This window comes from Anthonomus grandis, chromosome 6 (assembly GCF_022605725.1).
Source record: "Anthonomus grandis grandis chromosome 6, icAntGran1.3, whole genome shotgun sequence".
In the NCBI taxonomy this organism is placed as follows: Eukaryota; Metazoa; Arthropoda; class Insecta; order Coleoptera; family Curculionidae; genus Anthonomus; species Anthonomus grandis.
Window position 1 is genome coordinate 9,100,814 of NC_065551.1, and position 27,858 is coordinate 9,128,671.

At 33.7% G+C, this 27,858-nt stretch overlaps 1 protein-coding gene across 2 annotated transcripts in view; it reads left to right on the forward strand.

Moving 5' to 3' along the window:
- Nucleotides 1-351: 351 nt before the first annotated feature.
- LOC126737385 (equilibrative nucleoside transporter 3-like) overlaps nt 352-27,858 on the forward strand; it is a 58,036-nt gene continuing 30,529 nt past the window's right edge. The window contains exons 1-4 of one of the 2 annotated variants that reach the window (XM_050442267.1): nt 352-562; nt 15,106-15,254; nt 15,308-15,554; nt 27,645-27,695. In XM_050442267.1, coding sequence (XP_050298224.1) covers nt 526-562; nt 15,106-15,254; nt 15,308-15,554; nt 27,645-27,695 — 484 coding nt within the window. In that variant the 5' untranslated portion in view covers nt 352-525. The remainder of the gene's footprint in view (nt 563-15,105; nt 15,255-15,307; nt 15,555-27,644; nt 27,696-27,858) is intronic. The other variant, XM_050442268.1, reaches the window with a different exon arrangement.

The following is a 27,858-nucleotide window of genomic DNA, read 5'->3' on the forward strand; positions in this document are numbered from 1 at the left end:
GTAGCAATAATTGGAGATAATAGTTTATGAACTATTATCTCTTTTATATCTGGGTCTGTTTATGTACCATAAAAAATCGTTTTTAGGCCGTATATTCATATTAAGTTTTCTGGTTTTCTTTAATAAACATAATCTTACTATATTTGGAGTAATAATAGAAAGGATGATAAAATGCCAAATGAGATATCCATTATTATAAGTTAATCGAGAAATCTAAAATTTTCCTCTTGAAACTGTATTCCTGTATTTTAATAATTTTATTTTTCGCCGAAATGTTAAACTTTTAATTAGCGATATCTAATCAGTTAAGGACAGTTTCTATAATACTTCATTTTTAAATACTTTGGATTAGGTTATCATATACATACTCAGAATTGCCGAAAACTATATTTTTTGTCTTAACACCTTGCTTACGTTATTGAAACAAACGGAACCTAGCTTCAAACTGGAAGGAGGTTTATTACAATAGCTGTATCATTTAGAAAAGTGCGTACCTATTATAGAAATAAATATACAAAATTTATAATGGATTCAATAAGTGTACAAGAAGAATTTTTTACAGGCAAGTTTTATTTCATTTAATTAATAACTTTTTGTTTAATTTTTAAGTATTTACAAACATCTTGTAGCTCACAATTCAGTACTATTTTTTTGTAAAGTTATTTCAGTGTTTAAAAGAGGTAGTTTTTACATTATTGAAAGGTTGCGGCCTTACTATTCAGTTTTAATTAGATTTTTTAGCAATGAGTGTATTTTGAAATTGCATTTCTTTAAGCCTACAGTAATCTTAAGTACAAACATAAAAAATAGATGATTTAAGCAGTGATGTTTTAAAATTTGACCTAAGGCCAAAAGAACCCAAATGGCTGCAAATTTTTAGTTAACGATTTAAAATTTAGGACAGTCACTTCTCCACTCATTTGTTAATTTTAAAATTATTAATAAATGTCAAAATTTGTTTTGTTATTTATCGACTACCATAGAAAATATTATGTTATGTACCAAAGGATAAAAGCCGATTTTGCTATTCATATGAGTCACCTTTAGACGTCATCAATTATGTGCGTTAATTTTCATAACAAAGCTATTGAAAATTCAATTAGATACGGTAAGATAAAGAATTTAAATTTTTATTTGCAGATAAATCAAGACCTTAACCTTTAAATTTTTTTAATTTATTTTTTAATGCAGTGGTTTACTGTGAAAAGGAAAAACATGGACATAAAGGAATGAATAGCAATAAATTGTAAATTATAAAAAAAAAGAATAGCTAGTTACAAACTATTTTATACCAGACAAATGTTCAATATTGTTTTTCCAAAAAAATCAATAACATATATCAACTATAATATTAAAAGATGAAATGCTCCCAGAATTTACCATAAATAAATTTAAAGACTAATAAATAAGAATATACTTAAGGTCATTGATTATAAAGTATATGCAAAAATTTGCAAAACCAATAATCTCCGTATCAAATAAAAATAAATTATTCACAAAGAAAATATTTTATTTTTGAAAGTTAACAGTTTTTAAATATTTGTTGTTTCGTCGATAATTATTACTAAATTTTATAGATTTTTATGGATTTTTTACTGCGGGTGCTTCATTGTTTGTTTATTTTGGGCAATAAGAATTGACTCCGATTTTGTTGCGTTTATTTAACGATTATGTTCACTGGCATGATTAAATAATCTATTTAAATCCATATTTATTTTAAGGTCACACTTTGCCAGATCTTCACAGTTAATTGTCATGTAAAGTTGCGAATCGATCACACTTTATTGTAGTTGTACTAGAAATATATGTCTACCACGTAAAATAAAAATAAAAGGAGAGATTAAATTTATGTTTGTCGAGCGCTTTTTCTTGTTAATACGTATTCTGACCTATGACAACTTTAAATGCATCTTGCATTGTAAAGCATTTTGATGACTTTACCTCCTCATTTTGTCGAAAATACTGTTTCCATGACAATGTATAAAGCCAATATTAAAGCTAAGCAACCTAAGTGTTAAATAGAAAGAAAGTGTAGCAGGCTTAGGACCTCAAATAAAACTGCTTTTGGTCCAGAAGAAATGTTGATGTTTCGGATTTTACCTAGGCCATCCTCAATGACACGTTCAGTTTATAATTTAACAACCAAATAAACAGAATACCTAAATAAATATAAACAAATTAAGCACCTAAATAAAAAATTCTATAAAAACAGACAGTCCTATGTTTTATATAAAAACCAATTTATGTCCCAGGTTAAAACAGCACAACAATTTATGAGACAAAAAAAAGCAATTCCTATAATGCGTTCATACCCTGTATTATTGTACACATAACGGCGATTGCTGTTAAAATTTATTGATTTATGTACCAATAACCTTCAAAATGTTCCAATCGAGATTCTTTAGGTTGGTAAATAGCAAAGTTAGTTTTTATTATGTGATAAAAAGCACATCCTTCTATTCATGGCTTAATGTCATGTTTATAAATATATAACAATACTGGACATTAAGGTTTAGGGTATTAATTATACAATTCGCTGTGTCATTAACATAAATGTATCACATTTCATTTATACTTCTCCTACAAAATTGGCTTCTCTTTACTAGATCCTAACATCAGAAAAATCAAAGTTAGGTGTTAGGTACAGGTCCCAAATTTGCCCTTTTATTAAAATCTAATGAAATTCCAATATCATTATAAATTTAAGATTTTGAGCTTGGTAATCTAACTATGAGTGTTAGCTATAAACGCGAAGAAGATCAACATTACATAAGAGGCCTGCACTTAATAGTATTGTAATTTTTTTGAATAAAAGCAATAAGTGCAACTTTTATACAGGGTGTCCCAGCGAAAACGAAACAGAGGTATTTTTGGTATGAAAAAAAAATTTTTTTACAAAAATCTCGAACACGTCGATTTTATTTTCGAGGGGGACAACTTTTCCTTACCAAGGCACCCTCATACCAGTAACCCTCTTCGAGGGGGTGGGATCACTCCTAAAATCTTAAATAGAAAGAGGGGTCGTGTGATACCTTATTTTAAAGGTCTTTTAATTGTGAATATAACTGCCAAATTTGAAGTGGCTAAAATTTTTTATCCGGATATGACAGCTTGTCAAATTGTAGAAACAGCGAAAATGAAAAAGGTATTTTGAACTCTGTTTTGGATAATATTTTTAAAAGAATAAGGAAGTCCTAATTTCAAAGGGGTCACTTATTAATTAAGAGGCCACCCTAATACCTGGAACCCTTTACGAGGGGTCAAATAGAAGAGGAAGAGGTTAAATAGAAAAAGGGGTCGTGTCATTCCTTATTTTGAAGGTCTTTTTACTCTGAATTTAAATGGTGACTTCTGAGTGACTGATGGATATCTTGTGGAGATAAAAATAGCAAGAAATACAATCTTTACTGCCAGTAAAAGTGGAGAGATAAGAAATACCTACCCTTTTCCTTTTGTGTCTTTTAAATAAAACAAGTTTATTTAAATTACGTCAATTTATTAAATGTTCAAATTGTGCCCCGCCTACTTCCATGCAGGAATACAGGTTTTGCTCAAAACGATGCCTGACGTTTTGTAGAACTTCAGGTGTTATCATCTGACACTCATTTATAATTCTCTGGCGTAAGTCTTCTAGGGTATCTGGTTGGGTAGCGTAAACTTTTGTTTTTAAATGCCCTTATAAAAAAAATCTAATGGGGTTAAATCGGGTGACCTAGCTGGCCATTCCATAAAAGATCCTCTCCTTCCAATCCAACGATCAGGAAATATCTCATCAAGATATTGCCTCACACCAGCAGCATAATATGGAGGCGCTCCGTCTTGTTGGAAAACGACTTGATCATCATCAGAATCATTCCGCCTTCCATTATTTCTACTATTCCTGGATATAAGGCATTTTCCAAGAGATCTCGGTACATTTCTCCATTCAAATTTCCGGGCAGAGAAAACGAACCAACAATGGAGCCGCCCAAGATTCCCGCCCAAACATTTAACTTCTCAGGGAACTTGGTATGAACTTCACGAAACTGGCCCGGATTTGCATTTGACCAATAGCGGCAGTTATGACGATTTACGTTGCCATTAAGAAAAAAAGTACATTCATCTAAAAAGCAAATGTTGTAAATAAGACGCGGATTAACAGTTATCATATCACTAAGTGATTCACAAAATTGCACTCGTCTGTCAAAATCGTCCTCATTCAGTTCTTGCACCAGATGAATTTTGTAAGCATGGAATTTATTATGCCTAAGTATCCTATGAACACTACTTTAGCTTACTCCTGTACTCGTCGCCAATTTTCTGACACTTATTCCTGGCTCGGCATGAAGTTGACCTAGGACAGATATTTGCATTGCTTCATTGACAACAACAGCATTTTGAACCTCACGCTTTTTATTTAAGACACTGCCAGATTCCCTAAATTTAGCAACTATTTCTAGAACGTATTTTCTATTGACTCGTTTTTCTGGATGAAGGTCATTAAATTCTTGTACCGTTCTATTGGCACAATTGTTATGCCGAAAGAAAAACTCTATCATCTCAACCCTCTCTGTAGTAGAATAAACCATTGCTAACAGTGTTTCAACACGTAAAAGACTGGGTAATAATTTAAAACTATTTAAATAAATGCTGCTTTATGAAAAAAGTACCAATGATTTTTAGCAAGCTAAATAAATTCTTCAGATACTTGTGTTTGTATTTTATTTGGTATTTTGTTTTTATTTATGAGATGCTGATAAGGTGTATAAACAATAATATTAACAATACTAATAAATTTTTAATCATGTTTTAATGATCCAATAAAAAAAATTGTAAGAAAGGGTTTCAGGCATAAAGGTTTATTTAAAGCATTTTTTCCAGAATGGTATTTGGCTTTCATATCCAGAAGAAATTCATCAGTCACTCAGAAGTCACCATTTAAATTTAAAGTGAAAACGCTTTCAACATAAGGTATAACACGATCCCTCTTTCTGTTTAAGATTTAAGGGGTGCTTTTAATCCCTCGTAAAGGATTCCAGGTGTTAGGTAGCCTCTTAATTAATAAGTGACTCCTTCGAAAATAGGATTTCCTTATTCTTTTAAAAATATTATCCAAAAAAGAGTCCATAATACCTTTTTCATTTTCGCTGTTTCCGCAATTTTGACAAGCTGTTTTATCCAGAGAAATAATTTTGGCCACTTCAAATTTGGCAGTTATATTCAGAATTAAAAGACCTTTAAAATAAGGTATCATACGACCCCTCTTTCCATTTAGGATTTTAGGGGTGATTCCACCCCCTCGAAGGGGGTTGCTGGTATGAGGGTGCCTTGGTAAGGAAAAGTTGTCCCCCTCAAAAATAAAATCGACGTGTCCGAGATTTTTGAAAAAAAATTTTTTTTTCATACCGAAAATAGCTCTGTTTCGTTTTCGCTGGGACACCCTGTATACTTTAAAAAAATATAAATAGTTTTTGCAATCAAATCCAACTTCACAGATAACATTAAAGGTCATGTTTAAAAATAATAATGTATCTAAAATGAAAAATATATTAAAAGACACGGCAACTTATAAACCTATAATATAACCTATAGAATTTACTTCTACATTTCAAATAAAGATCAACAGATATATTCATAGATTACTAGATGTGACTATATAGATATCATATAGATATCAATGCTTATAGGAATGTTAGTGTAACTCCAAAGTTGTATGGTCTAATTATAATACAAAATAAAAAATATACGCGTTTATTGACCAATCTTAAAAAATTCAGAAAATACATCAGCATAAAAAGGCCAAGAAACACACTTACTCTTTCGTCACATTTGAGTATAAAGTCACTTTTGGGTGTTGTCGTCATATTTGAAAGTTTTTTATTATGTTTTTTACATTTTTTTGACTATTTACTACTTACACCAATACAATAAATAAGCCTAAAATTTTATTTAAAGCCTTATAACTTTTAATTTCGACGGAGATAATATTGATCTTTCTATTTTTGGTCTGTCGTTTCCTGTTTTTCGTCCATCCCAGCCCTTGTTTGATTTAAAAGCTTTGTAACCTTGTCTAAGTCTACATATAGGAGCGAAACTAAAACTTCTAAAAGCATTTTCAATAAATATAAAAATAAATATGAAAATGCGGTTAGAAGCCAATTTGATGTCGTGGCCCGAGTACCTATAAGTATTTAACAAAAATATATTAGTTATTTGAGTTAACGATTAATATTTTTACTAAATTTAAAGTTGGTAATTTTAATTTTCTTGCTGTTTGTCAGAATTTTTTTTTCTCTTTAATGAAAGATTAGTATAATTCCTTAACTCTCAATATTACTGTTCTTTGGTTAGTTTTGTTAGAGGAAACTACATACAAGGAGACTGATATGTACGACAAGGCATGCTTTCCTAAAAATCAATGATAACTAGTCACAAAACTAGTCACATGGGCGCTGCTGTACTTCACTGTGTTTGGCTTCACCCACCTTTTGACGGTTGATAGTGTTGTTGTTTGCGAAACAGTAATAATAATTACAAGAATACAATACTGCTACTTATAGAGTAGCCAATCAGAGCGAGGTATATTTCTAATTACCAGCGCCAAGGTGGCTACTTTGCGAACTCAGTTATCGTCACCTGATTTTGGAAGTGCAAAAAGCAGTCTCTTTGGTTTTGTTTTTATACAAATAATTCCATTACTGTATACTGATCTCCGGATCACCTAAGTCTCCGGTAATAACGATATTTTAAAACGTACCTAATGTAGTTAGTTAGTCTTCCAATAATTGAATAAATGCATAATGTTAACTTTTGTAGTATATACTTGTCTCATCAAGTGTTTATTTGTACATTTTAGTAGACTTTTTTTACAAATTGTCAAATAAACTAAAAAACCTAAATTTATATAGTAGGGGAGACGGTCGTAAAATTTTGACATCGTGTACTCATATGAATTATTAAAAACCAGTCGAGTCTTACATAGTAAGGAATCTATTATTACATCGTACGTATTAGGTACAGCTTCTTTTCTTTATTGCGTATATAACTTAGTTATGAATTAGTTTATTATCATCTTACACACTTAGAAATTATTAAAAAATTATCCTTGATAATTAATCTCTGCAATCTGTCATATTTGCCTAATCTAAAAGGCGATGATATTTTTGTATGCTTAAGTGTTACGGTTTAATTTATTACTTATCTTACATACTATATATATCGATTATAATAGTAATTATCATTATTATCGATATTCTATTCTTAATATAATCATCATTGAGATTAGTATTTTAAGAGCAAGTTACTTATTGCTTATTGGAAAACTCTGTCTTTTAATGTTCCCTGTTAAGTAAATTTTATTTAACAACGATTTTCTTCTCAATCTCGTTATTGAACTCTATATTTATTTTCTTAAAAATTTAAATTAGTCAATAGGGTCCAACATTTTCAACAAGGATAAATGTATACATTTGCCGTTGTCGAGATATATAAAATACTAATACAATCGATATTAAATTAGCTTTTGCAAATCATGAAATGCCTTCACATGATTTTTCTTTAACCCAAGGAACTGATGTTATCTACAAATAACTGGTACCCTACAGAAAAAATATCAAAAAGTTTGTCTATGTATGTGAATGATATATTTACCTTTGAGCATCATCTTATTTTCCAAAAACATTTTTGTTCCACATAGTTATTATGATTTTCAGATATTTGTTTTTAAATAATTTGTATAGTTGTTAGCATGTCTATTTTTTGAGTATTTTATCTATATAGTTTTTATACCTGAGCCTAATAATATGTTCTATTATAGGCAAAACGGTTATATCTTTATGAATTTATTCTATAGAGTGACGCATCGAAAATAACGTAGAGACAATAACGTAGAGATGTAAATAGCTCCGCACGTGTGGAGCTATTTACATCTGTGCCAACAGTTTTAAAAAACGGTCGAACCCGTTGATTTTATTTACGAGAGTGATGTCTAATATTCACAAATCAACTTCCTACCTACAACCCTTTAAACAAGATTGGCAGCATCGCTAAGATCTTAAATAGGAAGGCAAAATAGAAACGGCCTTCGATTTTCGTTACAATGATATCTATTAAAAGGTGGTTTTTAATAAAAATAATAATAATAATAAATTTATTTATTCTTTTAAACAAATATGCTTAAGTTTAGCTTTACATAGATATTCTACTTAACCATTAAATTAGTCTAACATAGAGAAAATTATAGGAAAAGTGAAAGATTAATATTTAATTAAATTTATCATGCAATAACACTTAGAAAATAAAATATTAAACAGATAAATAATATTCAGTTAAAAGTGACCAATATTGGTAAGTTACATATCTAAAACAATCAATTAAAAGAAAAACAACATAGTTCATATTCACTAGATAAAAGGAAGGAAATTGATTTCCTAAACTTCAATGAGCTCATATTCTTAAAGTTATCATTTAGAGAGTTATAGGTAGACAGAGCTATTTGATCGAAATATAGTTCGGTGTTTTAGGTACACACTTAAGGCTTTATAATTAAGGATTTATATTAAGGCATACAACGGCAATAAGCGTTGAAATAAGTGAAATATTTTTGTAAATAATAAATGCGTTGGTAGAACGGTGGAATTATATTTAACTAGTGACATAAGAACAATAGGGTGTAATGAAGATGATAATGATGTAAAAGATAAATTGACAGAACCCCTTAATTTGTTATCCCTGATGATGGACATGCGAAACGTCTGAAACATGTCGGATTAATAGTTTTTAAATAAATTTAGTGGAGGATGACCGAAATACTTTTAGTTTCCCATTGATCTATCAACTCCACTGCAAGAATGGACAACTTCTTCAACTCTTTTTAGTGTTTTTAAACACTTCTATTCTTTTAGATGCCTTCATAATTTTTTGAAGTTTCTTAACAAAAATAATTGTAATTTTTCTTTTGGTATATTTATCTTGTTTATTTGTTAAAAGAGAATTTTGAGTGTTTTGTTGCGATATATTGACGATAATTAGATAATGATCTGTGACGCAAGTGCGTAATACTTCGGAATTTATTTGTTTTGTTGTTGTGCTGGTGTTGATAAAAAATGGTCTAAGCAGGAGTCTGAGTCATATGGTTCGTCTTGTCGTATGGTATGATTAAGGTGGCTAGTTAAAACATACTAACAGTAAAAGGAGTTTGTCAAATAATTAAGTAAAACAATAACAAAATTAAGGACTTAAATAAATCCTTAAATCCAGTGAATATTTCTTTGTTATTTTTAAATACTTCAGTTGAGCTAAAATCATTAAGACAAAATTTAAATAAAAACCTAAATCTTAATTACTTTAAACAATCCATGATCAATAAATCTTTAACTACATTAATTGACTGAAATAAGTATAATTCATTCTTTATAAAACTACTTAGTAGTAGGTATTGATCTAATACTCAACTACATAGTTTTTGATTTGTTTTTGTAATCCCATATTATTTACGTTTTTTAAATTAAATTAGATTAGAAAAAAGCTACCAAAAAAATAAAACCTAATTATTTAGGTTATCAAGTTTTTTTATTTATACCTTAAAGTATCTAAAAGAAAAATTAAAACAAAATATATTGTTTTATTAAGTTAAATTGAATTCTATAGGTTCAGAAAAAATAATTATATATCAACATATCCAAGATACCATATTTCCATACAACATTTCTTTTTAGTAGTTTTGTTTGATATGTTTTTACGTTATTTTAGCATATCTATTGTTTTAGCAGTGTGTTCCCATGGCTTTGAACCCACTCAAATCGTAACTGCCTTAGAATCTGAGATTTAAAGTAATTTACATTATTGTTTTTGTTTCTTTGTATTATGAAATCCTTTATAAACTATACTTATTTCCATTTGTTGCCAACATAACTATATAGTGCTTTCATTTCAAAACAATCCACCCTTAAAGACTTTCTTAAAAAAAAAAAAAAAAAAAACACGTCAAATTAGATATACAGGGGGACGTTTAATTATGCATTTACTGAAGTTCTGTCAATCACCTCCTCACCTCCAGTTAACCTCACTTTAATATGTCAAATGGAAATCCCATCGTGTGATACATCATAGTAAGCAGCGTAAAATTCTCTATTCAACGGTACCAAAAAAAATCAAATCGGTCAATGTGTAAGCAAATAGTTGGCGAAAATGTCTAGAAATAATGAATATTCTATTTACGCCAAACGTTGGTATTTTAAATGAATACTCTTAGTGTGGTACCTACATCATTTTAAAATTCTTATATAATAGATCATCAAAAAAAATACAAGCAATTTAGAAGTTAGAATCTGTGGTAACAAGATTACAGTAACATTGAGTTGAAGCAAATTATTTATTTTTTTAAGTAAAGAATGTGTACCGTTATTTGCGAGAAAAAAAAGTGTCTTCAAATTTTATGCAAAAATCTTTGCAGTCTTATAACCTAGCTACCTAATAGGTACAAAAAAACACTGCAATACCTTAAATTTTTAAGGCGTTTAAAAAGCAGGCGATTTATTACTGTTAAAACTGTCAGTTTGACGCGTGCAATTTTTCAATTTTAGTTAAAACAGTGAGTTAATAAAATGGTGTATACGCTAGCCGAAAGAAAAGAAATAATTTTCCTTTATGGAACTCAAGATCGGTGTACTCGCAGAACCGCGAGAGCATTTAATGAAATGTATCAAGATAAAAACGTGAGCCATAAATACGTATTAGAATTGATACGAAAATTTGAAAAGACGGGATCGATTTGCAATAAGAAAAAATATGAAAATAGAGTTGTCGATGAAGCATGCCAAGTTGAAGTACTAGGACAATTTGCTATGGATCCAACTTTGTCTATACCAAAGGCCGCAAAACTAACAAATATTTCCACTGGTTCCGTACATAAAGTTTAAAAAAAAAATAAGTTCTTTCCTAATAAAATTCATATTCTTCATGAACTCGAAGAAGATGATTTTGATAGGAGAATTCAATTTTGTGAAGTGATGTGCCAGCGAATTGACGACGATCCCCATTTATTGAAGAACATTTGCTTCAGTGACGAATCGACCTTTTTTTTTAAATGGCCTGGTGAACAGACATAACTGTAAATACTGGGATAATGAAAATCCGCATGTTTTTCGGGAAGGCCATACCCAATATCCCCAAAAAATTAATGTTTGGGCAGGAATTTATAGGAATAAAATAATCGGGCCATTTTTTTTGGACGAAAATTTGACTGGCAAAATTTATTTAAACCTTTTAGAAAATGCAATATACCCTTCCATCATCCAATCTATGGAAAATCAAGTAGATCAACATGGTGCTATATTACTGAATGAAAATAATATACATTTTCAGCAGGATGGAGCTCCCGCACACTACACTTTGGTAGTTCGAGAGTGGCTTGATGAACATTTTCGAGAAAAGTGGATTGGCAGACGTGGTGCAATCGAATCGCCTGCGCGGTCTCCGGACCTAACCCCACTAGACTTTTTTCTTTGGGGCTACTTAAAAAGAAAATCCCACCTGAGAGTATTGAGAATTTAAAAAATAGAATATTTCAAGAATGCAGAGAAATTAGCGGGCAGACCTTTGCCAATGTTCGAAAGGAGTTTGAAAATAGGCTTTTTTATTGTCTTGCTAATAACGGCGCGCATTTTGAACATTTAATAAAATAAATTTGTTATACTAATTAAATTTGTTTTTCTACCCTACCGATTTACACTTTAATTGCTTCTTGGTCAATCAATTTTATTTTTTTTTTACAACCATTGATAGCATAATGAATTCCCTTTAAAATAATGTATCACACCATGGGGTAGCCCTTTGACATACCAAAGTTTGGCGTAAATAAAATATTCATTATTTCTAGACATTTACGCTAACTATTTGCTTACACATTTACCGATTTCATTTTTTTGGTACCGTTGAATAGAGAATTTTAGTTACTATGATGTATCACACGATGGGAGTTCCCATTTGACATATTAAAGTGAGGTTAGCTGAAGGTGAGGAGGTCATTGACAGAACTGCAGTAAATGCATAATTAAACGTCCCCCTGTATATCTAATTTGACGTGATTTTTTTTTTTTTTTTTTTTTTTAAGAAAGTTATTAAGGGTGGATCGTTTTGAAACGAAAGCACTGTATATATTATGCAAGAGAAGCAGCTTTTAACTATGCTACTAAAAAAATAAATTAATCTTTATTACTAAAAATATCCACCAAAAAATTTAAAATTTTTTCAAAGTAGACTTGTCGAAAACATTAATAGATATCAGCTCAAAGCGCCCCAGTTTCCAGGGCGGATGATGCAAAGCAGACTGCATGATGCAAAGGTGACTGTTGGCACACGCTTTTGGCAAAATTCCCAGGTTCACTTAGACCGACGCGACGGTGTCGCCATCCCATAGTCATTGGTACATTTTTGTCCTAAGGTTGCGCATCTTCTCAAATATTCAATCAATGATATAAGTTATAATATTTATTGCAAAGATTTTTTTAAATATAAATGCAATATAAAGACATACTATATTATTTTATTAAATCGGTTCTAATATCTTTAAATCTGTCTTACAAAAAAGTAGCAGCAAATACCACATTAAAAAATTAAGACCAATGAAAAATGTGTAATGATAACTAAAACTACGTTATCGTAAACTGATAACTCATACAGATACTGTATATATTGATAAGTACTTATAAAAATCTAATTCAATATAATTTTCTTTTTCCCGAAAATAGTTTATTTTATCAATAATGAACAAAATTTTTATTAGTGTATGGTTGTAAAAAGAAAGTAGGATAAGAGTGGTATTTTCATTTCTTGAAAATACATTTATCCAGAGCTAGGCTTATATTAAGGAAGCTTTATTTATCACATTATTTTTTTTAAATTACGTTTTGCTAATTTAAAAAAAAATATAATTAAGCTATCTTTCTTGAATATAGGTAAGGTATCTACAAAAATTTCGTGAGATAACTAGCCAAGTGTTTTCGACTAATCAATTTAATACAAAATTAATGTGAAGATAATATCAATAATGGTAATTTAAATTTTGTACTTTAGGCTACGTGCAAATTTTTAAATGTTCTTCCCTACATAAATTAATATAAAGATAAACTAAGTTAAAATTACTAACTTGTATATAATATTATATAGGGTTTCCAACAATTTACGTCACAGAACTTTTTTATTTTTGAATATAAAAATTTGTAGGAAAATGAATTGATATTAAACTATGGATTGATAGATTGAACTACCCCGACAAATTCATCCCCTAAAAACCACCCAAAAATTCTTGTAAAATTATTAATTTAATTTCATGAAAAAATCGTGTCTTAACATCAACATAAGGAATTTTTAAGTTTAAAAAATGATATGGTATTTCTGCTGCAAAACGTGAAATAGCAAGTTTCTTTTTAAATTTAGTTTATTTATTATACAATATATTAACATCATATTAATCTGTTTTAACAAATTTAAAACTATTATTTAATTAAATGCTCCATTAAAAAATTAGGCTTCATCAGCTTCCGCGTGAGCTTCATATTGCCGAAAGATTTCTTTTATGCAAATTGCAATAATCATGGGAGTAGTAATTCTGCGATAGGCTTCTCGAAATCGGTTTTTAACCCTCCGTTGGTAAGGTTGGTAATTGTCACAAGATTGGTAAGCTGGGGTATAGCATACAATCTTTTAGAAAAAAGCGCCGTTTTAGATTTTCATTCGTATTGCAATTAAAAATTACAAAAGCGTTTATAACAGCTGAGTTTAGTAAGGAAAAGAATAGAGTTAGTGGCCACCTGCGGCTATTCCTTGATAAGTGGCAGACAATTAATCTACCGTATCTACTCCTCCTTTTGTCATGTTGTAAAACATTATTATTTCTGGTTTATTTTGGTCCCTAGAATTACGTCCCTAGGTTACGTCTGATTGAAATGCAAATTTGGAACTGGTTTCTTCTCGCTTTGTTGTGAGTAATTCGCCAGGAATTTCTCTTTTATTTTTTCTCAGCGTTCCTACTGAAGTAAGTTTATATTCTTTTAGTAACTTTATTACCAAGTCATAACTTGTAAACCAATTATCAAACGTTATGTTTCGCCTTGTTCCCCTAATTGGTTCTACCAATCGCAGAACTATGTCAGCCGGTTTATTGCTAAGGGTGTACGGACCTTCGGGCTGCTGGCCTACATATGCTTCTAAGTTTAGTACATAAAATGTTTTTGAGTCTACAAGTGCAAATACCTTGAGGCCATATTTAGCTGGCTTGTTTGGAATGTACTGCCGAAATCCACACCTACCGCGGAAAGACTCAAGTTTTAGGCTGCTTGAGAGTTTTCCACAAATCGATCAAATATTGCCCAAATTGGAGCTAGTTTATTAATTTTAAGTCTTTCCTCCCGAGAATCTTTTTTGTCGAACCTCAGTCAGCTTAGTAGGAACCTAAAACGCTTTAGGGGCATCGTTGCTCTAAACATGTCTATACCGGATCCATCGCTAGCCCAAGGCTCATCTAAATTTAACCTACTAGCCCTAAAACGACCACACATATACAGATCTTGTTTTCGTTCGTTACTTATAGGAAACCGCAATTTTGCAAGGCGACATTTTGCAACGTCGCGCGTGTACGAGTACCTGCGATAGAGCACCGCCCCGGCCGGCCCGAGGACGGGATTAGATAGATTAGTAAACATCTGACTTTCGTGGGAGCTGCGTCGTTTGGCGACAAAATGTCCCAAAATATTAATCATAACTCAAGGAGCTTAGCTGTCATAACACAAATGCTTCATACATCAATTCCATTTCAACCAATTAAATTACAACAATTATCACGGATCATTCCGGCGTTTTGATTGTTTTACTATGTTCTGCGGCCAGACGCTCGTCGATTTTGCCCGTAAATTTGCGTAACTTTCCATATCCTCAATCAACGGTTCCAGCTTGTAACGTTGATTATGGGACGGACACCCTATACATATATAGATTTGTGTTTATTATCAAATATAATTATTTATAGAAATAACAAATAGTTAGAATTTATAGAAGTTGTAAACAAAATATTCTAAAATGTCATAAGTCGTTACATACTAACACAAATAACATTTCTTCTATTTACAGATGTTGTTTTACATAATGACAAAATACGTAGTGAACTTCCACCCAAAGTAAAAATATCCAGAGGGAATGACATACTATTTCACGTTTTTTTTTTCTTGATGGGAGTATGTCATTTTATAGCTATGACGTTCTTTTCCGCTGCAAATAACGTGAGTTTTTGTTTTTTTTACTGTTTTCTTTTTTAGTTCATATTTTATTTTAGTTTTGGCTGCACAAGTTTAGAAATTTAGATGATGATACGAACTCAGCTGAAAACCGAACATTTTTGCAACAAAATTTTGGATCTGCTAGTATGATAGCAAATACTATTCCTGTTTTAGCTCTAGGAATATTTAACATTGTATATGGAAATAAATTTAAAATTATAAATAGGATCATGCTAACATTTGGAATTGAGTTAGTTATATTTATTTTTTTCACGATCAGCACACAAGTCGACACGGATGACTGTAAGTATAATTATTACAATTAGGTATAGTTACTTATACAGGTATAGGACTTTATTCTTGGAATAACATGTTAACGGTTTTTTTCTCAAATAATATTATAAAATGCAGTGAAATTTATAAAAATATTAAAAGGATCTTAATAAAAAAATTACCTCACCGATTACCAAACACTTATGGGCCAAAAATAACCGACACGACTTAATAAAAAATACTTAAAAAAAAAGCCTTTTTGTAATATTTAAATTGGAATTATGGAAAACCATCTTATTAAGCCACATTATTTATCACTTAGACGTAATAGAGAAGAATATCAAAGGTTTTTAGTATTTGTTGTATCTCGATTTTAAAAAAAATCAGTCGTAGAAAGAGTTTATATGTCGTATCGGTACAACGGGGCTTTACCAAACTTTAATATAGTGGCGTAGGCATTTTTGGATACAAATTATCATAATGGCTGGATTGGGATCGCAGACCCACAACGCTGGCCATTTCATTCATCCGACATAAATTTTGTAGATCATATTTTTTGGGGACACCCTAAAATGTTGGTATACAAAACTGCCATTGAAAGCAAAGAGTATCTACGAAATAGAATCCATAGTTCATATGAGTTAAAAAAATATACTTCAGGTATTTTCGGAAGGCAGCTAGATGGTTATATTTTGGATAAAAGGGGTCATTTCCAACATTTAATTTAGTAAAACTCATTAGTTCATGTTTGATTTAAAAAATTTTAAATTATAATTAAAAAAAATATTTCCAAAAAAAACTTTTCATGTTTTTTTGTGTGGTTATAGGAATATAAAATTAAATGCATTTAATTTTTTTTCTCGAAAACTAAGAGAGATGCAAAAAAAATTAAGAGATGCAAAAACTGTAATTTTTCAATTAATTTATCCAAAGAGAGTAAAAAACTCAACAAAAAACAGAGGCTTGCATTTTTTTAGTCAAAAATGTTAGTTTAGGTATCGCTCGGGACGCGAGAGAACTTAAAAAAAATTAGTCAAACTAGTACTAAGTCAATAACTTACTATTATAAATTACAACAAAATTGGATTAAGAATATATAAGATATTCACGAAAACATTTTTATATTTATTTAAAAATATTTATAGGATACACTGTATCTCATCAACAAAGCCAGCGGATATATATTTATAAAACGTTTTTGACTTAAAATTGTCAAATTCATTGAACACTGTGTCCATTTTAAATAAGATTGCAGGGTATCTCTGTTATTTTTTAAGATATAGATTTGCTGTTTTCGCTATATCACTTTTTTCTAAAATTTTTAAAGCCACAAACAGAAATGTTCTAAACTACTTTTGTTCCAGAAATACAAAGCAAAAACGAAAATATTTACTTTTGGAGATATTATTATTTCTCAGGCCCTATATAAGATAGAAAAAAAATTAAAACTGCTTATAATAGATATTTTTACAAAAAATGTCAGTGCATTTAGAAATTTTGTTGTAGACGACTATTTTAAAGATTGGGTACAAACTTGGTATTTTTTAATTGCAATTCCCTATATATTTTAACGTCAAATTTTTGCGCTTTTTTTCTGAATACATTCATGTTTCATAACTTAATCTTCTAAGTTCTTAACAAAAAGGTCGAAGCAACGCTGCAATTATATTTAAACAGATAAAGAATGGACTTTATTTTGTTACAAAGTTCAAAAAATAAAAAAAATCTTATTAGGTTTCCAGAACGTCAGCCATCTCGGGGTACGGTATTCTGGTTGCTATTCAAAACCTAGCTAACCTCATGTTAAAAGAAATGAAGCTGCTGAAATAATTGTTACAGCACGTGTAAAATAGGAACCCCAAATTTCCTGTAGAAAAGTAGAGGAAGAGGTAGAAGTTTTAAAAACAAAAGTGAAAAAATTCGAGAATTGAATCCTCACGATTCACTTACTCACATCTGACGAATTCTATATAAGCAGCAGCGGCATGTTTAATAGGCAATGTACAAGACATTGGTATCAAAAGAACCAACATATTATTTTTAAATGACCGCAATGAGGCCGATTTGGTTTTAGTGCTTCATCTTTTGTATTGGGCATTAAAATTGTATAGACAATTTTTGAGGGTAGCTTAACTACCCAAAGATACCTAAATCATTCAGATAGCTTCAATACGTATGCCAGGAGGAAAATGTGGACTGTATTTTTTAATTATTTATGGGAATAAAAGGTACTTACAATTCTCTGGATCACTCTCTTTAGCCGGCCGGCTTTCTGCTGCTCTTCTTGAATCAGATGAAAGGAAGGTAGGTGTTAGGAGAGGAAAAGGAGGTTGACGCTGATCAAATTAAATTTTAGGTGTACAAAAAGGATAAACAAAATGCGACCGCATTTTAAAATGAAGTGAGCTTAATATTGAAAAATGTAAAAAGAATAAAGACATTCCGTCGAATTGATGTGAAATGCCTCTGTCGAGGACGATCTACAGAGTATGTACAGGTTGCCAAAAAACATTATTTTACAAATAGAAAAATTATTAAAAATAGTTATTCAATTATATTTAGAAATAAATACATCCAAATGCAATGAAAACCGAACATGAAAAACCGCCGACAAAAAAAAGGTATAGAACACCTTTTCTTTTTTTCTCAAAAACTTAACTAATTACTATATGTAGGAAGCGGACATAGTTTCACTACTAGGCGCTTCAATCAGCCCGGATACACTTCCACCACTCGACCCATTCACCACTGCATGCAGGGTACATCATCTTTTATGAGTACCAATATACCCACTGATATATTTGACGTGTCTACATGCCATTTACCTCTTTGATGTAAAGAATGTAGATATTTTTAGTTATTTTATAAGTTGATAAATTTTAATTGCCAATAACTCTAAAGAGATGAGTCTTGACTAACTTCACTCCCGACTCCCATAGACCACCGAAATGGGGCGACGAAGGCGGGTTGAAATGCCATTGAATAATTTCAGACTTTGCCGCATTTTCCACTTAGTAAAGTTAGTTCGCGCTAGTAAAGTTGGTCCCACAATCGCTATAAAGGGCTTTAAGCCTACCACGTCGCGCAACGAATCTGCGAAGGGCGCCTAAGAGAGCATCACTAGATAAATTGGAAACTAATTCAAAATGTAGTGCCTTTGTTGCAAAGCAGACAAACAGACGCCGAGGACGTATAGCCTGTACGCAGTCCTCATTGCCTCGAATTGCACAATGAGGTCCAAAGGTGGAAGGCTCAGCAGAGTCTCAAGCGCTCTAGTTGGCGCCGTTTGCATGGAACCCGTTATGCTGAGACATGCAAGACGTTGGACTCTGTCCAGTTGAGCACGAATTTTCGCTTTCTCCGTACATAGCCACCAAACGATAGCCCCATATGCGAGAAGAGATCTCACAATGCGTAGATCCAGTGGAGGATCTTAGGAGACAGACCCCAGGTATTGCCAAAAGCCCGCCTGCAGGCCCATAGCGCGCAGGTGGCCTTCTTCATTCTGGTGTCTGTATGATCGTACCAGGAGAGTTTGGGATCTAACTTGATTCCCAGAAATCGAACTGTCCTGAAGTAATGCAGTAGCACGCCATCTAGAGATATAACAGGGGACGTGCGAAAGTTATGTCTCCTCGTGAATAGTAGGAGTTCTGCTTTTTTAGGGTTAATCCTGCGACCCTCCGAGAGGCACCGTATGTCCACCATACGCAGGGCTCTCATCATAGGGCCTCGCATTGAGACGGCGTCTTTCCCCGGGCAAAGGATTACCAGATCATCAGCGTAGGCCTGTGTGTATAGGCCAGCATTGTTTAAAAGATTTATCAGGCTGTCGATCACAAGGCACCACAAGGTAGGGGATAATACTCCTCCCTGCGGGCAGCCCATAGCCGCCGACGTTTCGACAATCTCGTTGTTGAGCTGGACAGATACATGACGTTTCAAGAGCATGGCCTCTATCCAGCTAACCAAACAGGGTTCTGAGCCGTGGTTCTCGAGTGCTTGGCAGATTAATGCGAAAGGGGTATTGTGGAACGCCTCTTCAATGTCTAAAAACGCACCCAGACAAGCCTTGCCACTACCCAGAGCACGCTCCACCTTCCTCACGAGGTGGTGTAGGGCCAGGTCCGTGGATTTGCCCGCCTGATAGGCGTATTGGTGCACATGCAGTGATTTTTTGATTAGAATGCTTTTCTTAAGGTACCGATCAATCAGCCTCTCCATCGCCTTCAGCATAAAGCTAGTAAGGCTGATAGGTCGGTACGATTTGGGATATGTAAAATCGTTTTCCGGGTTTCGGAATGAAGACGACTTTCAATTGAAGCCACAACTTTGGGACGTAGCCCTGAGCAAGGGTTGTCCTGAATAGTCTGACTATGTGTGGGGTTATTACTTCTAACCCGTTTTGCAAAAGGCATGGATATAATCCATCCATGCCCGGAGATTTGAAGGAGGGGAATGCCTTGATTGCCCATTTCACCCTCTCGTAGGTAATTATTCTTCTAGCAATCTCGACCTCTAAGCGAATCGGAGCCCGAGAACAGCTAGGAGGATCGCCAGATGAGTTGGAGTCTGGAAAGTGAGTACGCAGCATGACCTCCAGTGACTCCCGCTCATTGGTAGTAATGCCGCCATCTGGGAGTGACAGCGACCTCACTTTAATTCCAGGTTCCTTGGACAGTACTTTGCACGGTCGTGCTTCGGAGTGTGTGTTTTCAACATCATCGCAGAACCGCCTCCAGCACTGTCTTTTGGAGTCCCTGAGTATCTTTTTGTATTGCCTTTGAGCTGCGTGGAACGCATCCCCGTCAGTGGCAAGCTTAGTGCACGAGTCAGGTTGACAGTCCCGATCTCTATGTCGGCCTTAGATTTCTGTAGACTGGAGTATCGCACCGAGCCTGCTCCTTTAATTCCAAAAGAATGTGCCTGTGGTCCGACATTGTGACCTCAAGGGATACTCTCCATGAGCTGAAAGTTTTCACAGTACTAGGTGAACAGATAGTAAGGTTAATAACTGATTGACCCCTATTGCAGTAGAAAATTGGGACACTGCCTCGGTTGAGTAGTTCTAGGTCATTTGAGCACAGGAATTCAACCAGGGAGCGGCCCCTTGGGTTCTCATCTCCGCATCCCCAAAGGCCGTGATGTAAATTCGAATCGCAGCCCATGAGAAGCGGGAGACCCAAGTCTTCACAGTATTTGACCACCGCAGTGACGGCCGGGGGAGGGTGATTCAATTTCGATGGGAAAGTAGGCAGAGCAGACTACCAGATCCTTTCCCGTGTCTATTGACAGTTTGACGGCTACTAGGTCCCTTGTACAGAGACCTGAGAGGAGAAAGCACCGCACAATCTTAGTAAGGATGATTGCGCGGGGATTCTCACAAGGTACATGTTTATGTAGTGTGCCGCCTGTTAAACCCACGCCTTTAACAGAGCCCTGGTAAGTCCAGGGCTCCTGTAATAAGGCGACGTCGATATGGAGCTCAGTGAGCCTTTTGCACAGAACAGCGCTGGACGCTCTTCCATGCTGTAGAGTCGCCTGCAGAAATGTTAAAGGCATGCTGTATGGTGTGGGACTGGCGGACTGCCAGCAGGCTTAGTCCTTGGAGCTGAAAGGGCCATTGTCTATGGATTGCCCTGGCCCGTCGGAAGCTGCGGTGTCAGCAGTAGTGGCCTTTTCTAAGTCGGCGGCCGAGGGCCCAGGGGCCACTGTGGAAGTAGCCACCCAGGTGTCATCAGCCGCTTTCTTGCTCTCGATAAGGGACACAGAGGTTCTGGTGATGCTATAAAATAGCGAGCCCTATCTGTCCCTTATCATTTTGGCCGACCCTTCATCCACCCCCACCACCAGCCTGAGGTTCTTAGCCTCTTCCTTGCGCTCCCACACTCTCCACTGGGAGCACAGGAGGCCCGGATTTTGAAGCTGCAGAAGCCTCAGGGTATCCTTGTCAGACTTATGTCTATTACCCGGAATTCCTTAAGATGGCGTGGAGGGATCCACTGTTGTCCGGCCAGTTGTTCGCGGCCGTTAACAGAATGTGGTTCCTGATCAGCCGCGGTGGATGGAATTGCAGTGATTGTGCCTCACTGCCGGACAAAGTCCGCAGTATGGCCTCAGTCACCGAATTGTACGAATTGTAGCAGCTGTTCGCCAGTGAAATCGACCTCGAGCTGTCTCGTTCGGCACACTGCCAGCTGCAGCTTGGCGCTGCCGACCGATCGCGCCTAGCTGACTTGAGGCCGGGACTCAGCGGTCCGCGGTCTCTTAGCCCCGCTAGCCCGCGCTCGGTAGGCGTAGACCCGGGTGTCCTGAGCCTTTTATTGCCTGGTCCCTCATTAGTGGAAGCCCCAGGCTTGCAAGCCTCTGAGGGAGTAGGTGCCAGGTCCGCCGCGGAAGCCGAGTCCAGGGAGCTTTTGGCCTCTTCTGCAGCCCTAGCTTTCCTTCTCCTTCTTTTCTCAGAACCGCTGAGGTTATTTCTTTTCAGCTGTGCCCTGTTGAGAGCTCCAGCTAGATCGTCAATGTTGACGTCGGAGATTACCGGGTTCCCTGCTGAGGCAGAGCCCTCGGGGGTGGGAGAATGTGTGGGCCCATCAGATAAAGGGCCCGCAACAGGAGCTGAAGGAAACGTGAGCTCTGATGTATCAGAGCCCGCCATAGTAGAGGAGGAACGAAGGAGAGAGAGTTTTTTTTGTTTTGTGATGGTCCATGTTAGTCCCACGAGTATATCGGAAATAGTGGTCCACCCAGGCAGAGCCGTTTACCTGCGTAAGACTGGATACTCTGGAAGGTCGCCCGGTATTCCAGAGGGAACGTCAGCGACCGTGTTTTGCTCCACGGCGATTCATTCCTCAGCACGTTGCCTACACACCTTGGATTGGGCTAAAGAAGATACGCAGGAAAAGACGAACACTAAGAAAGAAGAACAGCAGGCCGAGGGCGGCAGATAGTAAGCAGAAAGAAGAGGCACACCCAAGAATAGTGTTAAAAAAATAATAATATGCTAAATTTTATTTTTTAATCAAGCAGGGCTGAATGCCAAACGGTCAAATTTTAACTACAACATTTTTTGTATAAATTCGCTCATCTTGGGTGACACTATATATTAAAAATATTTTCTACGTGCTGCTTCTGCTGTAAATTGGACTTTTTGCACTTTGTTATATGTGGGGGGTGATAATGGGGGGTGTACGTGGCGCGTCAGCCATTATTTGTTAACAAACAAATTAACAAATTAACAAAAAAATAAACTTAATCTCAACTTTTCAATATTCCGAAGATTCAAATATTCGAATAGCAGAAAATTCAACCAAAACGATCTAAAGCCGCTCGACTAATAAAATTAAATAAAACCCCAAGTCATGAACCCTATCGAGGCTCTAGGCCACACCTTCGGCGCAGAACGACCACGTGACCACTCCATCTATTCGGTAACCCAAGTATAGAAACAATTTTCATGTGCCCTCCAAATATTTATTCATAAATGCAGAATATTATTGATAAAGATCTGAATCTTTTTGTAATTTACGCTCTAAAGATAAAAAATGTTTAAGAGCAAGCTCGCGGCTACCTGGTAAGGAAGGTCAGGTTGAGCGAAATGGCAATGACACAACAAATCTTCCTACTTCATTTCGATAAGTTGTTTTTTTCCAAATAAATTTTTTCTGCCACTTTATCATCAGGAGACATTAAAGTGACTTTGGGAACCTCATCAACACTCCAGAATCTTCGAAGTGTATCTTCAAGAAAGTGCGTACATAATAAACTTGCAGAAATAGATTGATAGGGAGAAGAGCGTGTTTTTCCCATTAGTAAATATCGAAAAACACTATTCAAATCTACAGGATCATCTAGATCTCCTATTAATCTGTCATGTTTAAGGACACGAGCAAATACATCTGCGCCAAGTAAGGCATCATCAGGACGTGATTTATAGAAAAGTGGATCAGCCAGTTGGCAATTTTTCAAATGCGACCAAGAGGTGGCGGCAATATTTGAGTGTGGTAGATCTCCACAAATTTTTGGAATGACAACAGCTTCTATACTCTGATGAAAACAAGCTGAATCTAATGGTTGAATTATGGATGAAACTCCTTATACTTTATACGAGAATCTGACCTATCCCGTGAATACTATGTGACATTTTGTAAGGAATTAGTCCAAGACGCTTAACGCAACCCTTAGTAATAAAATTTGACCTTGACCCTGAGTCTACCAAAACTCCGACAGGTTAATAATTACCTCTACTCTCAAGAAACGCTACTAGAGCGGTGGCTAAGAGAATTTTGGAAGAATTCAAACTGTCTGAAGATTGCAAGCATTGGTTACAGTCTACAGTCATACCAACAATTGTGTTACTAGGGGTGGACAAATGTGACTCAACTTCATCCTGCTGTACATTTGCACCCTGAATATTGCAAATATTAGAAGGTTCATTAGATGAGCTAGAAATGTTTATGAAATGAATTAAAGTGTGATGCTTAAGACTGCATTTGTGACAAGAAAACGCAGAAGTGCAGTTTTTAGAATGAGAGTCAGAATGAGAATTACTAAGACAGTTTATGCAAAGATGATTCGCTTTAAAAATAGTGTAACGTTCATTGGGTGATTTTGATAAAAAATCTTGATATTTAAAAATAGAATGACTACCTTTTTGACATAATTTACAACTCAACTTATTGTCTTGTCTACTTTGGAAATTAGTGCTATTAACTGGGTTACCTCTAGTGAAAAAGACTTCTGTAGAGGGTTTAGAAAAATTTGATTTATGCTGTGTATTTGAGGTAAAAGGCTTTTGGATTATCTTCTTTTCTTTCCTAGTAGTCTCTTATTATCTAGAGCAAAACAGTGTTTATCTAGATATGCAATCAGCTGTTGAAAATAAGGCATTTGATTCGTATCTGTAACTTGTAACTCAAATTTAGTGGCCACAGATATGTCTATCCTTTTAAGCATCATTTGTACCAAAACATAGTCCCAGAAATCAATTGGTATTCCTAAATTACGCAAAGCTTCCTAATTATGCGAAAAGATATCTAAAAGGTTACGCATCTCTTGTGTAGTATCAGAGGAGAGTTTTTGGGTACTTTCAATTGCAGCCCAATGATTGGCCGCAATTCTATTTTACAGCGATAATATCTTTCACATAAACTATCATAAGCAATTTTATAATTACTTTCAGTAAGGGGTAAATTTTGAATTAATGATAAGGTCATATTTAAAGAACTTTAAAGAACCTATTGTCACTTTAAAGAACCTAATAGATATTTAAATTTTTCCATATCTGATATTTAATTAATATTATGCACTATTGCTTAAAATAAATCTTTATAAGTGGGAAATTGGGATATTTCTCCATTAAAGGTTGGGACTGATAAGGGCAGCAAAGATACAGATTGACGAGAAAAACTACTGGTTTGAGATGAATTACCATTATTTGACTATGAGTCATTATTAGAATTATTAAATTTAAAATATGTTTCCTTAATGAATCAATAATGAGTTTCGAAATCAGTCGTTATTTTATCAAAAAATAAGGCATCATCATCATCCAATAGAGCAATAATAGCATCATGATTCTTAAAAAATTCATCATTAATAAGTTCAATCTGCTGATAACGAACTTGCAAAGCAGACTGTATAGAGGTATCATTTCTTGAAGATTTTGCTACTTCATAAAGTTCACCAATTCGACTTATTTGAGTAAGTCGTAAAAGTTTTAATTTTTTCAATTTATCGGACATATTGACCAATAACGATTTATCAGCATAATAATCAGTCAACGTGATCAGAAAAAAATAGCAATTTATGCGATTAGTTAATGTATTAAAAAAAATTTGTTGATTTTAGATTATCCGATAAATTCAGAAAACTTCTATTTTATTTGTAATAAGGTTAAAAAAAACTATCTTTTTTAGTATTAATTGACAATAATTGATTTTTAGTAAATCAACCAATTCTCACGCAAATTCATATTTTATAACAATTGACAACGGTAAGAGGAAGTAAAGTAAGAATCAATTACTATATTTAAATTGTATTGAACTTTGATCACTCTGTACAACGTCGAATTGACAAACTAAATAATATTTAAACCCAAGCCACAGAAGTAAATAGCTCCGCACATGCGGAGCTATTTACATCTGTGCCCAAGCACCAGAAATATTTTCACTGAACGCGAAAATAGATAAACTACAAAAAACACATTCGATATATGTGACGATCCAAATACCTGCGAAGATACGGAGATAGAAACAGCAGTGGTGATGGTACCAATAACAAAATTCTTTTACAAAAAGGTGATGAATTTGCCGCCGACCCTGAGAAACTAAGTATTCCATGTATATTTAAAATTGTATTTTAATAATTTCAAAAGACTTAAATTTGTGTGTATTTATGTTCTTCCTATTGTGATATCAATTTTAAAAATATAACAAATTATGCTGGAATGAATAAGTAATTTTTAAAGTATTTAAATTACATTTTGTGTCAGAGAATTTTTAAAACAATGTACATACATGAAAAAAAAGAGAAAAAAATAACAAATCTGGCTCGAAGGCCAATAAATCGTTTAGATAGCTTGAATACGTATGCCAGGAGGGAAATGTGGACTGTATTTTTTAATTATTAATGGGAATAAAAGGTACTTACAATTCTCTGGATGAACACTCTTTTTAGCCGGCCGGCTTTCTGCTGCTCTTCTTGTATCAGATGAAAGGAAGGTGGGTTTTAGGAAAGGAAAAGGAGGTTGACGCTGATCAAATTAAATTTTTGGGTGTACAAAAAGGATAAACTAAACGCGACTGCGTTTTAAGATGAAGTGAGCTTAATATATAAAAATGTAAAAAGAATAAAGACATTCCGTCGAATTGATGTGAAATGCCTCTGTCGAGGACGATCTACAGAGTGTGTACAGGTTGTTTAAAAACTTTATTTTACAAAAAGAAAAAATATTTAAAATAGTTATTCAATTATATTTAGAAATAAATACATCCAAATTCAATTCAAACCGAACAATACCTAAACATATTACAAAATAATATGCTGTAGGGTATACCTTTGGCACCACGACATCAGATATATTTCCAGCAAGATGTAGCGCCTGCTCATAATTCAAGAGTATTTAAAGAATATTTAAGTGCTGATATTGGTAGACATTGGTAGATTGGCATGGCCAATCAGACGGCCACCGAGGTCACCGGATTTAAGTACTTTAGAATTCTTTGTATGGCCATACGTAAAAATAAAATCGATGCAAATCGGCATAATAATATAGATAAACTTCAAAGGTAACCCTTTATAAATTTAAATGCCTTAAAGCGGATGGAAACTGTATGTGATATATGTATAATACAAAATGTCTGTAAATCTGCACCGATATATTTTTTTTCTTTTCTACATTTTTTAAATTTATGTTTAAAATAGGTTTAAATCACATGGCATTTTAAAAAAGTAATAATTAGATGCATGCATGAAATAATGCAAGGCCTACTATTAAAATAACAAACATAAATATGGTTTTTTCTAATTTTTGAAACTAAAATTTATTAAAAATGATGTTATGATACATCAATGTATTCAGAAAAAAAAATTAAAAATTTGACGTTAAAATATACAAGCTGTTCCATTAAAAAAATACCAAGGTTGTGCAATCCAATCTTAAAAATAGTGCTCTAAGAAAAATTTTAAATACGCCACTGAGTTTTACATAAAAATATCTATTATAGGCAGTTTTAATTTGTTTTTCTATTTTATAGAGGCCTTGAGAAATCTCCAAAAAGGGCATATTTTTGTTTTCGCCCTGTATTTCAGGAACAAAATTAATAGGAACATTTCCATTTATGGCTTTAAAAGTTTTAGAAAAAAGTGATATGGGGTCGCGAAAACCCCAAAACTATATCTTAAAAAATAACAGAAATACGCTGCAATCTCATCCAAAATTAGACACAGTGTACATACTTAAATATTTAGAACACTCTGTAAATAAAATGTGAAAAAAAACTGATTTAAAACTTAACTTTTATAATGATCCGTTAAATATATTTAATGTTTAATGAAAAATATTAGAAGAACTTTTCTTACATTTATGAATATATTATAATTTTTCTTTTTTGGTTTTAGATCAGGTAGCATTCTTCTGTTCAGTTATGCTATTTTATGCAGTAATATCGGGTAAGTAATCTTAAAAATATAGTGTATTAGTTAATTTTTTTTAAACAGGGGGCTACCAGGATAACAATACTAGAAATTCTCTTATATAAAAAATAATTCAGAAATTTGGGCAATCTTACGAATTTATAGCATCCTTCAATAATATATGCTTTTTTATAAAAAT